The 15,374-nt window shown below is 35.8% G+C and overlaps 1 protein-coding gene across 1 annotated transcript in view; it reads right to left on the bottom strand.

Moving 5' to 3' along the window:
• The window catches only part of EYS (eyes shut homolog), a 1,055,438-nt gene that overhangs the window by 834,538 nt on the left and 205,526 nt on the right, over window positions 1–15,374 (bottom strand). Inside the window, exon 8 of the mRNA XM_033002767.2 lies at window positions 11,737–11,896. Within this exon, the coding sequence (XP_032858658.1) occupies window positions 11,737–11,896 (160 nt within the window). The remainder of the gene's footprint in view (window positions 1–11,736; window positions 11,897–15,374) is intronic.

Here is a 15,374-nt window from a genome sequence, read left to right as displayed (position 1 = left end):
GCAGCATTAAAAATCATGATTTTTGGCAGGACATGGGCAGTTAAGATTCACCTTCTGAAATGTGGGCTTTCACATCCATGCCTTTTTATTTACAGGCCATGAAAACTCATAACTTTTGCAGCATGATGTATCTCATCCTGAATTCTATGTCCAAGATATATCAGATGATTGGAGTCTTTAAAATTTTAACTTATTTCCAAAGAACCTGCAGAGCACAGAGTGACAAGCCTGGTACAGACATTTACATTGTAGGCTCTTAAAACCTAGCCATGATTTATTCCACTTCCAGAAACTTTACATTTAATTATTTGAAAGACAATAAAACCACTCACAGTAATATTTATTGGATCCACTAAAGTTGGAAAAAAAGGTTTTCACAGATTCTGAATATTTCCACATTTTAATTTGAAATTGTGTAGAACTATGCAGAAAATATATTCTTAGGTAATTAATCTTTGTGTTTTTCAAAGTAAAATAGTTTTAGTGAATGAGAAAAGAAAAAAAAAGTGTAAATGAAGAACTGATCTGACAATTAGCACATATAGGTATTAAAAACATTTGCCTAACTGTAACTCAGACAGTTGAACAATCAAATTTAATTGACTTGGTTTTGACATTAGAATTTGAAAATTCTATTTTAAGCTACACGTAACATATATCTTTAATAAACTAGTTATCATAAATATTAAAATGAAGATTTATTTAAGATCAATATATGTAGTTTTTCCATCCTTTTAGAATAAGTTATAAATGTATACTGATATAATTTTTAAAAAAAGTTGTCTTGACTCTCTCTACAGTTAAATTTGAAAAGCGGGAACACATAAATCATCCCAGTGGTGGAGAGGTTTCTACTATAGGTGGGTTGAGGACTCTTACAACAAGATAACCTCCAGTGACTATAGACTGAATCTAGACAATCTGTTTAAACAAAGTTATTAAATTTTAGATTGCTAAAAATCATTATATTAATTGGTTCATTCATTGACTATCACTACCTCTATTCCAATATTTAATAAAAAAATGATGAATGAATGATATAGTCATCTGAAATGGCAGTTGGCTTCAGAATGTACATATTTATAGACAGTGATATTTGGAAAATAATGTATGAATATTATTTTTGTCAAAATCTGTAGTTTATTAATAATTTCTCACTTAGTTTACTTCCAAAACTCTTTGTATCTCCATTTTATGATTGTGTTTCACAAGTCCCTGTGAAGGAGAGTTATTCTTCTAGGAGGAAGGGATTATAAAAGATAAACCCAAGAAAAATATGGTATTAATAACTTTTAAATTACACAGTTTTTCTGGTTAAGATTTAAAGGTGATAGTTTCTATTAACTACTGGAAAAAAAATAATTTGTTGGGGTTGGAGATAACAGTTCTGAGATTGAAACTCATGAGTTACTGAATCTGATTAGGTGAAAAGTATTAAGCACATTTACACTGTGCAGTGGACCAGTGTTCTAGAAAGCTATTTCTGCTCTTATGAAAGCAACATAACCTTCTCAACACAGAGACAGGCATGTTCCAGTGTGTAAAAGCAGCCAAAGCAAAACACATATGTTCACTAGATACTGTCCCAGCTTCATAGACTAAAGGGATCCAAACTTTAAAACAAACATTTTCCAGTTCAAGTGAACATTAGTATGTTTATTCTCAAATTTCACCAGCTAGCATCTTTTTATTTACATGGGGCTGGATTTAAAGATTTTGACAAGATCAAAAAGACTTCCACTGGCCACAGTCAGCTTATGACAGCACTATTGTCTACTGCTGCATGAATTATAAACATGGGCATGTATTCTCAAATGTTAAATATACAGATAAAATTTCACCTTCTCCTAGTTGAGAATGAAATGAATCATTCAAGGACTCTTAGGAATAGTCCCTCCTGAAAATTCCTCTGTAACTGTTGTTTTAGCATGGAGACTTTTAGCTGAGTTACTTTTTATAGAATATCTAAATTTGTTTGAGATGTCTTTATTAACCTTGGCTCTTAAATTAACTCATTATTCTGGAACATACAATTTGACTTTTGACCATCTGATAGATTATCTGTCTTTTCTCCTAGCTGCCTTCAGGATTTAGCTGGCAACCTGGCCTTAAAGATTCAGCCCTTGGCAAAGTCCTTTGCAGATCTCTCTTTCAGATAGATTCTTATTGTCTTGTGGGGGTTTGTTTGTTTGTTTGTTTTGTTGTCAGTCAAAGTGCCCTTAATATGTCTTACTAAAAAATCTGGTTCATAAAAATCCCCCACGGTACTATAAGAGTATACAAAATATTTTTCATGTCCTCAACAGAGAAATTTCCTCCAGTTTTATCCCCTTTCATTCTATTTTAAACTCTCCCTTGTCTGAAGGGAATCTGTCAAATCATCATATGTAAAATATGAAGAAATCTAGAACAACCACTCACAAAGCCACTCACAGAGAGACCAAACCTTCCAGAATTAGCATTCTACCCAGACTGGATAAACAACACCATCCTTGAATATTCCTCTGACCTCTGGAAGAGGCATAAATGTCACAGTTGGAATTCCAGAGAGGTGGTGGGACTTACAAGTTTTATAAAAATTCCTTTATTCTAATTATTTAGATACAAGAATTCTGGATCAAGAACAGGATGAGATGGATTGTAAACCTAGAGTAAAGATGAATGTCAGAGTACTGGGACTGCAATCCAAATCTGGAGGTTGAGACTGGTCATAGAATCATAGAGTAGTTTGGGTTGGAAGGGACCTTTAAAGGCTACCTAGTCCAAAACCCCTTCAGTGAGCAGGGACATTTTCAACTAGATCTGATTGCTCAGAGCATCATCCAACCTGACCTTGAAAGTTTCTAAGGATGGGGCATCTACCACCTCTCTGGGAAACCTATGCCAGAGTTAAACCACTTTTATTATAAAAAAATTCTTCCTTATATCTAGTCTAAATCTACCCTCTTTTATTTTAAAACCATTACCCTTTGTCCTATCACAACAGGACCTACTAAAAAGGTTTTCCCATATTTCTTATAAACCCCTTTTAAGTTCTGAAAGGCTGCAATAAGGTATCCCCAGAGCCTTCTCTTCTCGAGGCTCAACAACCCCATCTCTCTCAGCTTTTCCTCATAGGAGAGGTGTTTCAACACCCAGATCACCTTTGTGGCACTTCTCTGGACCCATTACAACAGGTCCATGTCTTTCCTGTGCTTTTCCAGGTATGGATGAAGTACTCTAATTGATGTTTGTTCTAATATTATTTAATGGTCTTATTAATGATCTGGAGAGTAGATTAAACCAAATTTTCGTCACATACATAGTTTATACTAAATTGGTGGCAAATACTGAGGAGAAAGGTATAATACAAACAGCTCTAAAGACAATAAATATTTTGGAGGAACTTTTAAAAAATGAGATATGTCTCAAGAAATAGAAATTAAAGAAAGTATATTTCAGAAAAATAAAAAGTAAACCTGAGCTGTTCAGAGAGTCCCAGAATGAAGAATGAAGTATAGAAGTTGTGGCTGAATGTAAGTTTCCAATGTAATACAAGATAAAAAAGAAAGCAGATAGGTCTTGTAGTGTCTATGAAGACTGAATATGTCACAGGAAAAATATACATCAATAACACAGAAGAAACTATGTTTTAATTATGTCACATTGTACTATTGTATACAGTATTTCAACAGAATGGGTTTGGGTGTTTTTTTGTTTGTTTATTTATTTTTTTTTTTTTTTTAGGAGGAACAGCTACTGAACACAAGGTTGAGAAATAGCATAAGAAAGCCTTAAAGATTTAATTCATATGTTAGCATAATTCAGTGGAGATACAGTGGACTATGTCAGCTAAAGATGTGGCACAATGTGTCTGAGGAAAAGTAAGCAATATGAGGTTAAGCATGATTATCCACACTTTAAAGAGGAAACTCAATGCTCAAATTGGTATAGGAATACTGTGGTGGATTGGTTGTTGAGCAGGGTAAAACAAGTAACTGTTTTTCTTAACCATGTTTTCTACATAACTTCATTCATGATAATTTCTTCAGAAACACTAAATCCCAACTTGAATGCTTCCACTATACAGAATGATTTCAGGAGCTAAAAGATGTAAGACAAAGACCTTTTAAATAAATACAATAGAGCTACAAAGATCAGTTGTGAAACAAAACCTGTAACAACATGTACATGATAGTGTTACTAATCTTTCCAATGCATTTTTTATTTTTAAACATCCTATCTTTATACATTTTATCATGTATTAAAGCCATTAGTGTGATAGGTGATTTTATAGTGCTGTTGACAATTTTTGTACCTAGGTAAGATCTGAAATGTTGTACTTGGCTGATCTAATCAACAGGCTCAGCTGAGAAGCAGAAAAGAAAGGTCTCTATGTCTATTATAGATCATCAACTTCTTTAACCACTTGAAACAACTTTTTCTGAAGGCTTTTTGACTGAATTTACATAAAAAGGCATGCTTCCCTCCTTTTTCTTATTGATAATTTAATGATTTTTTAGGTGATATACAGATATTTCAATGCACACCATCTCTCTAGCTGGCTCTCTGAATGCTTAAAGAAAGCTATAAATTCCTACTTTCCTTGTCACTTACAGCAGATTTATATGTTGGGTATTGGGTAATGAGAATGAATAATACACTGGTGTTCTCTGTGAGAGACTTATGAAACTATATATGGAGTAAAGACCTTAAATTCCTTTTAGCTTTTACTCTCAATGAGTAAACAAGGAAAGTATAAACATTGGTAGATACAAAGCCAGAAGAGACAGACAAGCCAATGCAAATTAGCAGAGTTCTGGAAACTCCCTGAGAGAAAATTAAGTAGTCATGTGCCTTAATAAAATGAGTCATAGTAGGTTGGTAGGAACTGGAAATCAGGAGGAAAAAGTGGTTCAGTAGTTTAATTTGTATGCACCTGACTTTGAGTACAGACTTTTATGTGACCACACTGTGATTAGGAAACACTCCCACTATGTCTCTGAAACTTTGCTACTTCTAAATATTCAGTCAGTGATGTAGCACCATTCTGTTTTGAGTGCTGGTCTAATAGTCCCAGAAAGTAAAAGGTCAAGGGTTTTGTACTTCACTTAAAAAAAAATAAAAGTTTGACAGGGGTGAGTAAAAGTAATTTTTGGAGTTCATGAGCAGATGTAGGCAGCTAGAGTATTTTACACCAAGTTTAAGAGCATCTTTATAAGCATGTCTTTCAGTTGAGAACGTCACTAATTATTTACTTAGAAACCCATAGACATTGATACTATATATGCTTAGCAAACTACAGCACCTTTACATTAACCATGTAACATATAACTATTCTTGACGGACAAAAATTTCATCAAATTTCTTTCTTATTCATATTGTGTTAATATATTCACTGTACAGTGACTTAAAACATAAAATTAAATACTTAGAAATATAAACATATTCATATTGTCCCCATGCATTGGGAATATTTTGTTCCATTTTAAAAGCAGCCAGAATTTAAATACAGATATTATATTTATCTTTGAAATATCAGGCAGAATATTTTACAGTCTTTTGGCTTTTCATGCAATTGCTGCATGCCAAATAAAAAAACCTATATCCACCATGAAAATTTCAGGAGTCCTAACATTTTTTGTGGAAATTAAGACCTGAGAAAAATTATCAACTTAACCTGCTGTAGGTCACAATCTGCTTGGACTTCCCACAAGTGTGGTACAACATCAGACATTAGTCCTTGCTTAGTGTTCTGAAGTTTATCTGCTTCAAATTAAATATTACACCAGTATGGTTTAAAAAGTTCTTTTTATTTTTGGATTTCTTAATTCTCTAACCTTTTATATCAATTACTATATTAGAATTCTCCAGATGGAGTGAAACTATTGTGTTTTCATGTAATTCATCTTGCTATCTTAGCTATCTTTGTGAGGACCCATGCCCTAGCTAAAACCATTTGCCTTCCACCTTAACTAATACTATTCAGCAACGCCTTCTAAAAGGCATTTTAAGTAGGAGGAAATATTTCTAGACACCTGCTGAAGAGTGTTAGAGATTGAATTACTTTTGTTGTGTGCTGGGTTTGTGTAAGTAGTGGGAGTTTTCATGGTGGGGGAGAGGGCTACAGCTAGTGGCTACCTGAGAAGCTTCTCGAAGATCCCCCAGATCCAAGTTGGACCCACTTCTGCACCAGGGTTGAATCAATTAGCAACGGTGGTTGTACATCTGCAACAACTTATTTAAGAAGGGCAACCTGGGAGAATGAGTTAGAGTTGTGAGGAGGAGTTGTGACATCTATTCAAACACCAAGTCACTGGAAGAATGGAGGAGGAAAGTGCGCCCATGCAGAGACCCCCTGCAGCCTGTGGTGACACAGCAGTGCCTGCCCCCCCTTGCCACCCATGGAGGTCTACAGTGGAGCATATGACAACATGCAGTCTGTGGAGGACCTTGTACTGGATCAGGTGATTGGGCCCAAAAGAGGCTGGGACTCTCTGGGGAGAAGCCCTCGCTGTTGTAATTCAGTGCTGAGAGGGTGCAACATGCAGGGATGATCCACACCAGGGCATCTCAGGAAACTGTGGCCTGTGGAAGGGACTCAGATCAGAGAAATTTTGTGGAGGACTGTCTCCTGTGAGAGGGACCATGAGAGATCAGGAAAAGAATGCCAGGAGTTCCCCCCACCCTGAGGAAGAAGTGGCAGGACTGGCTGCACCCCCATCCCCTGCCCCCTGCACCATGGTGGAGAGAAGGTAAGATATTGGGAGCAAAACTGAGACCCAGAAGAAGGTAAGGGTAGGGGGAAAGTGGTTTTAAGATGTGGTAATGCTTCTCACTGTCCTACTTTATCTGTTAAGTGTTGTTTTTAGTATTGTCTGTATTAAATTTTTGTTCTTTTTCTCTTCCCCTAACAAGTCTGTCTTTTGCCCGTGACTATAATGGGTGATTCATCCCTCCCTGTCCTTGATTCCCAAGCCTTTTGTGTCATTGTCTCCTTCCCAGTGCCGGGCAGGAATAGGAGAATGAGCGGCTCTGTGGTGCTCAGTTGCACTCTGAGCTCAACCAACAACAGGTTGTTATTTTTGCTTTCTGTCAGTTATCACTGGAAGTTCTTCTATAACAGCAAATTGAATCCTTTGGAAAGCAGAAAGATGTTTCTTTTTAATTCATTTAATGAAGATAAGTATACTGAATAAATTCTTCTAGTAATACTTAGCAAGTGTCTTCTTTTATGCCATTATTTCAGTCCATGGTTATTGATGTTTGGAATCTGTGTTCACAATTTCTCTTCCAAAGGTTACAATGGTAATAACATGTAAAATGCAAAGAACAAAGTTTAAAATGACAGCATCTGTTGCTGAGACACATACTGCTGTGTAATTTCATTGACACTCCTGTGGTATAGCGACCTCCCAAGGTGCTACGAAGATTCTTTAACAGAAAACCTTTAGTACAGGGAACCGAGCTATGGAAGAAACGCTGCTGTTCTTTTTATTTGAGCTTTGAGACTTGTAAGACTTCCGCTGTACTTTATCAGGAACTAGTAACCTTCCCCAAATATTCTGGAAAAGGCTGAACATCTGCCTGCCAATAAGAAGTAGTGAATTAATTCTTTATTTTGCTTTGCTTGTGTGTGCAGCTTTTACTTTACCTATTAAACTGTCTTGATCTCAACTTTCAAAATTTTTCTTACTTACTTCCAATTCTCTCCTCCATTCCACTTGGGGAGAGTGAGTGACTGGCTCTGTGGTGTTTAGGTTCACACCAGGGCTAAACAATGTCACCACGGTATTCTGGAGAACAAAAGAATTTTAAAATGTGGATTTGACCAGATAAAAGGGTTTAAATTAGGCCATGTCATTGTTTTGTTCACTAGTGTAAACATTGTATTAACTAGATTATGAAAGATACAGAAACTTTTATATCCCATATCTTCTTTGGGACAGAGAATCTGCTATTATGGCACCAGAGATACTTTCTATAGAAGATTGTTTCAAACTACCTACATAGTTCAATAGTGCAAGCTTCTTCCAAGTTTGTTTATATTTATTCTACATATATTTGTAAAAATTAGCAGCCCTGTCTAAAATCAATAAAACAATGAGAGAAAGAGAAGAAATAGATTTTGGATACATTTGTGAATGATCGTAATGAGTCTTCTAAAGGGATAGTTTGAAGATGAGGAAAAAGTGTGTAATTGAAGTAGTATTTTAAATTCTGGTTGGTGAGTTTGTTTGGGGTGCAGTTCATTTTAGCAGCGGTAAGATTATTTTAATTAAAGGACTTTACCAACTAAATGAAGTGTCTAACATGCCCAATCAATTCCTGCCAATATGATTGCTCTATACACAAGGAAAGATAGTAATTAATTAGAGGAAGCTTCTTAAAGGACAATTGGTCTACTGTGCAAAACCTGAGAAATCACTGACATGGATTGTTTCATTTCAATGTCATAGGCCATGTTACTTACATACACTATTGTAGATACAAAGGTTTTTATCCACTTTCAGAGAAGAGAAAAAAGAAAAGGAAAATAAGGAACTAACTGCAGAAGGAAATAGAAAGCACAAAAGTCATGACATCTGTTCAACAAAAATACCTATATTTTATAACTTTTTATTCTTTCTTTTGAGTATTAAACTGAACACATGGATATTTTTCTGAGTCATTTATCTAAAATGTATTTTACATATGAACAGAAATAAGAAAGGTAATTTAAAATTGCATTTGTGTGTGTATATTCTATACTTCTACAAGTTTTCATTAAAGAGTATGAATCCAAAATGAAATGTTTTGATTACTTTATGAATCAAAGTTCTGCTTTTCACAGCTGAGGATGGTAGATCATGTAATATTTTGTTTTCCCTGAGATAAGTCTGCTCCAAATATGATTTAAATGTTAATGCAAACACTGCAGCTGTAGTGTTTATAATTTATAAACATAATTAAGAACAATTAGATGTGAAATTGCAATAGCCTTTCTCGTTGCAGATGCTATTTAATTCGGAGTCAAGTAAACATGCCAAAATTGCCGCTACATTGTGCTTCCCTCTGTCCCTTCCCAAACACATAAATGAAACAATAAACAGGTATAAATGAAAAGTGCTATGGAACAGGAGTGAAGAAGTAACTGATTATTTAAAAATATAAAGAAGTAAAAAAAATAAATACACCTACTACAATATAAAGAACCTCTTGCAATGAGATTTCACAAAGGAAATGATCTTGACCTTATACTAAAATGTCCCTGAGGTCTGACATCACTTCCACCTTGAATTCAGATATAACTCAGTGTTTAGTAAAGTTAAATTGTACTAATTGCGTACATTTATTGCCATTTACTGTAGCCTGTCAGATTTTTGTTTCATGATTACATTGTAGAGACCTTACTATTATTTCAAAAGCCTTGAAGTATTGTAGTGAAACATTACTATTATTAACAAATCCATAATTTTAGTTGTCACACCAATAAAAAATAACCCAAGATTAAATTGAAAAAATAAAATCATACAGGTGATAAAATAGAATTGAAAATATAGGGTTGATAGCTATATCTCTCTGGGATATGATTCTATGATTTCTTTTTCAATGATACTAGATTTAAAGTCTGTTTCCTCTGTGTATTACTAGCACTTTTTTAGACAAATTTAATTTTCATTCTTTAGATATTAAATATGTGTCAATCCTTCAGTTGGTTATTTTTTTATATTCTATTAATCATTTTAGCACTTATCTTTAAAGTGATATACATATGACTAATATCTATTTCCTTGATGTTACTTAAAACTGGAGTGAATCGCACTCAATGTTGCTCTTTCAATTCCCTCCCTAATCAAAAATTAATGAAGGATTGTAGAATCCCACTTAAATGACCTTCTATTTAAAGGGTAAGTCTGGAAGAAAAACTATAAATTGTTTTCCTTGCCAGTTAAAATCCAATGTGCTTAATCTAAACCATTTTCTAGTCTTTTGTAGCCAACTGAAAGAGAAACACTCCTGAAGCGTTTTAGAGAATCACAGAATGGTTTGGGTTGGAAAGGATGTTAACGATCACCTAGTTCCAACCCCCTGCCATGGGCAGGGACACCTTCCACTATATCAGGCTACCCAAACCCCCTTCCAACTTGACCTTGACCACTTCCAGGGAGGGAGCAGCCATAACTTCACTTGGTAACCTGTTCCAGTGTCTCACCTCCCTCACAGTGAAGAATTTCTTCCTTATAGCCGATCTAAATCTACCCTCTTTTAGTTTAACACTATTACCCCTACTATCTCTACACTCCCTGATAAAGAATCCCTCCCCATTTTTCCCTTAGGCTCCCTTTATGTACTGGAAGGGTGCTATAAGGTCTCCCCAGAGCCTTCTCTTCTCCAGGCTGAACAACCACAACTCTCTCAGCCTGTCCTCATAGGGGAGGTGCTCCAGCCCCCTGATCATCTTCATGGTCTCCTCTGGACTCACTCAAGCAGGTCCATGATGTTCTTATGTTGGGGACCCGAGAGCTGAACACAGTACTTGCAGGTAGGGTCTCACAAGAGTGGAGTAGAGAGTGCAGAATCACCTCCCTTGACCTGATGGCCACACTTCTCTTAATGCAGCCCAGGATGCAGTTGGCTTTCTGGTTGCAAGTGCAAATTTCTGGCTCATCGTTTTGCATCCAACACTACCCCCAAGTATTTCTCTGCAGGGCTGCTCTCAATATACTCTTTACCCAGCCTGTATTCTTCTTGGGATTACCCTGACCCATGCTCAGGACCCTGTACTTGGTCTTGTTGAACTTCATGAGGTTTGCACAAGCCCACCTCTCAAGCCTGTCAAGATCCCTCTGGATGGTATCCCTTCCCTCCAGTGTGTTGACTGCACCACACAGTTTGGTGTTGGAAAACTTACTGAGGGTGCACTCAATCCCTCTGTCCATGTCTTCAACAAAAATGTTAAACAGTGCTGGTCCCAATACTGACTCCTGAGGAACTCTACTTGTCACTAGTCTCCACTGGGACATTGAGCCATTGACCACAACTCTTTGAGTGCAATCATTGAGCCAATTTATTATCCACTGAGTGGTCCATTCATCAAATCCATGTCTCTCCAATTTAGTGACAAGGATATTGTGCAGAACAGTGTCAAATGCTTTCAACCACTAACAAAAATTTTATACAGATGGTTTTAATTCCCTGCTGAAAATGCTTACTGATGATGCTTAGAGCCTAAAACACTTCTTTACCAGGTCTTATTACTTCACTATTCTAAAGTCAAGTGAATCAGTAAATCCTACTCCAGATTAAATTTCATAAATCCTTGGTGAACCACCAAGGAATTAAAATAGGATGTGGGATTCAGCTCTCAGAAAGATCACTAAAGTTATCTGAACAAATACAGGCTGATATAAACTAACAAACTCCCTAGACTCCATTGCTTTCATTAAGTAGATCTGTGGGAACTATAATGAGAAGGCAGACGTCTAGCTCACATGCCGAACTCCTACATGTAGACATACACTCAGTATTTTAAATTGAAACTGAAGCTTACTCTAGGTCTGATCTTAATATAACTTTATTTAGGAGTTTAAAAAATAATGTGTAAGTTTGATTTATATTTTGTAGGCATCACTGCAAAGGGAAGAAAATGCAGAGATGTGACTACTCCTCCAAACACTTCTCTAGTCCTTATTTTTGAAAATTCAGCATTTCTATACTTGAATATTTAAAAGGAAATGAAACTACAGACTGATACATGATTTTTATATGCCTTACCTGTGAAATCATGAGGACACAAACACTGAAACAAAGGTTGCTCTCTCAGCTGGCTCATATCGATGCAAGTTGCTCCATCAGAACAACTATTTGGGTAAATTAAACATGCATCTTCAGCAAATTGGCAAAATTCTCCTGTCCATCCAGGTGCACAGAGGCACTAGATATAACAAAGAAACAAACAAACAAAAAACAACAACAAACACAAAATTAAAAACTAACGTTCAAGTTTGTAGAAAATTATTTGGGTCTTGTATTTTACTACCAAGTAAAAGTATGGTAGAATTCAGTGTTATATCTAGATTGAGACTATTCTTCATGCCTCTATTTGCAGATGATAAAACAGGTAAGAGAGGCAGAAGTCATCTACCATGTCTGTCAAAAAAGTGTGGGAAAAGAGGACACATGAGTAGGAGGAAATGGCAAGATAATTACTGCCTGTAAGGGATGGATCTGCCTGCAGGAACAGAAAAACTGTCTGCAGAAAGGATTTAAAAGTCCTGGAAGTGAAGGAGAAACCAAGTAGTAATACTAATACAGTCTGCAAGACAAACACAGTGGCCAAACAGTAATGACAAAAAATAATATGGTGTTTCTGGTATACATTATGATCCTATCTGTGAACTAAAGTAAATAAAAATAATTTCTTCAGAGGAAAGGGGAAGGTTTGAAGCTATCTAGTGAAGTTTTTGAGTACAAGATTAGAGTTACTCCTTTAAGAAAAAAATAAATCTCTGGAGTAACGGTGATATCTTTGGTAGTCTTCATACATGTCTTTTGTTTTGGGACAACGACAATACAATCATGACTCATTGGACAGAGTTTCATTTACAAAAATATGTAATTAAAACACAAGAAAAAGCATGTAGCATTATTATTCCATTATTATTCTAGAATTATCATTAAGCATTATTTTGACACAAACGTGTTGGCAGAATCATATTACTTCAATATCTTTAAAGGACCAAGATGCACCATTAAAAAAAATGGAAGACACTGGTTAGAACCATAAACACAAAAATAAATTACAGTGAAAATATTCTATTGGAATACAAGCTTATACTAACTTCTCAAAAGGGTCATGTGAAACCTATAAATTACAAATGTCCTGATAATTTAATAGTAGCTTGCCTTGAATCCAATTATAAGTGGAATAAAAAAGTATAGCCAACAGTATCATGAAAGTTTATCAGAACACTGTGAGGGTGTAGCCAGGGACAATGTATAAGCATTTAATATGAATATGTGTACAATATGACCACCAAAGGTACAAAGATGGGTGTAGTTGCACATCATACAAGTAACAAAAAGTTGTCAAAGGACAAGGTTAGCATAAGGCATGGAAAATAGGGAGGACATATTACTGAATACAGAAGAATGACTGGCAATACACAAAAAAAACCCAATGCAAGTAGTTTCAGGAGAAGCAGAGATCCTCCTTTTTTAATGGGGGGTGTGTGTGTATAATAGCATAAAACATCAAATATGAAGAGGAAGGGTGGAGAAAAAAGAAGATAAGCTCTCTTCAGTAATAACTTCTTTTATTAAAGAGCTCACAAGATGTATTACCTTGACCTTGGGAACTAAGAACCACCAAACACCATAGCTATCAGCACTAACTAAATGGCATCAGCCCCATAGTATTGTATAATCACAGATAATTTAGAATTTAAGTGTTATAGGATAATAGAATGTAGGTGTAATGAGAATGACTAGTAACGTGTAAAAACTATTAACATCATGTATGCTATTTATGAATTAATTCAGTAAAGTTTTGTTTTGATGTTTAAAACTGGCCTGACTTATCAGTCTTGTAAACATTCTCATGTTAGCTTCCCTAACTGATATACATGTTTTGTAAAAATTATAGGTATTCAGGTAGCCAAGTTTTGTGGTTTAAAACCAGCTGTCAGCCCAACACCACAGAGCCACTCACTCACCCTCCCCTTACCTGGGGCATGGGGAAGAGAATTGGAGGGGTAAATGTAAGGAGACTTGTGGGTTAAGATAAAAACTGTTTAATAATTGAAATATAATTAAATTAAAATAATAATGATAATAATAATTATAATAATAGCTATAATAAAAAATACAAACGAGTAATGCACAACACACCTGCCAACTGATGCCCATCCCATTCCTGGCTAGCAATCCCAGAGAAGAAAAAATCCCAAAACCACAATCCCAGAAGAGAGAGCAAGCTTCTCAGTCAACACTCATTTACATACTGAGCATGACACTGTATGATATGGAATATTCCATTGGCCAATTTGTGTTGTTCTGACTGTGCTCTCTCCCAACTTCTTGTGCATCTGTACACTATCAAGACATGGGAAGTTGAAAAGTCCTTGATTTCTTAGCAACAGCTAAAAATATCAGTATATTATCAACATTCTTCTCATACCAAATCTCATACTGAATCCAAAACACAGCACTATTCTACCTACTAAGAAGAAAAATTAACTCTATCCCAATGAGAACCAGGACACAAAGTAAAGCTTTTAAAAGAACTGCAGTGATGGAAATCCCACATTGTAAATCTCTGAGATGAACTAATGAAACAGCAGATAGCTAAAGTGGATTGTCGTCTCCTGAGTGACCCAGATGTAAGAGGAGCATGATATGCAACAGAATTAGTGTGACTTACCTTCCTAGGGCCTGGAAGAACATAATTTTCTCCAGTGGCTGTATATTCCTTAGTCCTTATTTTCTGACTTCCTATCCCTGCATCTCTCTGTTGAAACAACACCCGTATATGACTGCCATTTCCTGATTTCATTCCCTCAGTGTCCAGAAACACCTACCACTCCCTATGTACTGTCCTTGTTCCTGATGTTTGTTTAAATTTGACACTACTATAAAAACGTGAAAACAAGGTAGCATGTTTAAGTAACTGTATCTATGGGTACATCTACCTTTGCCATTCAATATATAAAGCTTCCCTCAAAGAAATCTATAAAAAAATATTATTTATTCTGTATGTCAATATATTTTATATATTTTACAATATATTTTACATTCATAGACTCCCAGAATAACTTTGGTTGAGAGAGATATTTGGGGGTCATATAGTCCTACTCCTTGCTCAGAGCAGGTCAGCTTTAAAATCCAAGCTGGTTGCTCAGGATCTTGTCTAGTTGAGGTCTGAGTACCTTCAAGGACGGCAATTCCACAGCCTTTCTGGGCGACTTGTTGTGGTGCTTAACTACACTCACACTACATTGTGAACAATTTCTTCTTAATATGTAGTCAGAATTCCCCTTGTTGTAACTTGTGCCATCTGCCTCTCACTCCATTGCTGTACACTTCTGAGAAAAGTTTGGCTCTGTGTTGTCTATGATCACCCAACGGAGAACTGAAGAAAATAATTATAACCCCATTCAGCTTTCTCTTTTCAAGGCTAAACAAACTCAGATCCTTCAGCTTTTTCACATACACCATGTGCTGCAACACTTTCACAATGTTGATGACTCTCTGCTGGACTTGTTCCAATTTTGTCAGTCTTTTTTTTGTACATTGAAGTCCAAAACCTCACACGGTACTCTAGGGGTGGCCTCACAAGGGGGGACTAATGACTTCACCTGATATGCTGACTATGCTTTTACTAATACTATTACTTTTCTTCTAGCAAAGTGGCT

This window comes from Tyto alba, unplaced genomic scaffold (genome assembly GCF_018691265.1).
Source record: "Tyto alba isolate M040663 unplaced genomic scaffold, T.alba_DEE_v4.0 Super-Scaffold_40, whole genome shotgun sequence".
Lineage (NCBI taxonomy): Eukaryota > Metazoa > Chordata > Aves > Strigiformes > Tytonidae > Tyto > Tyto alba.
This window is presented reverse-complemented; position numbering and strand designations above follow the sequence as displayed.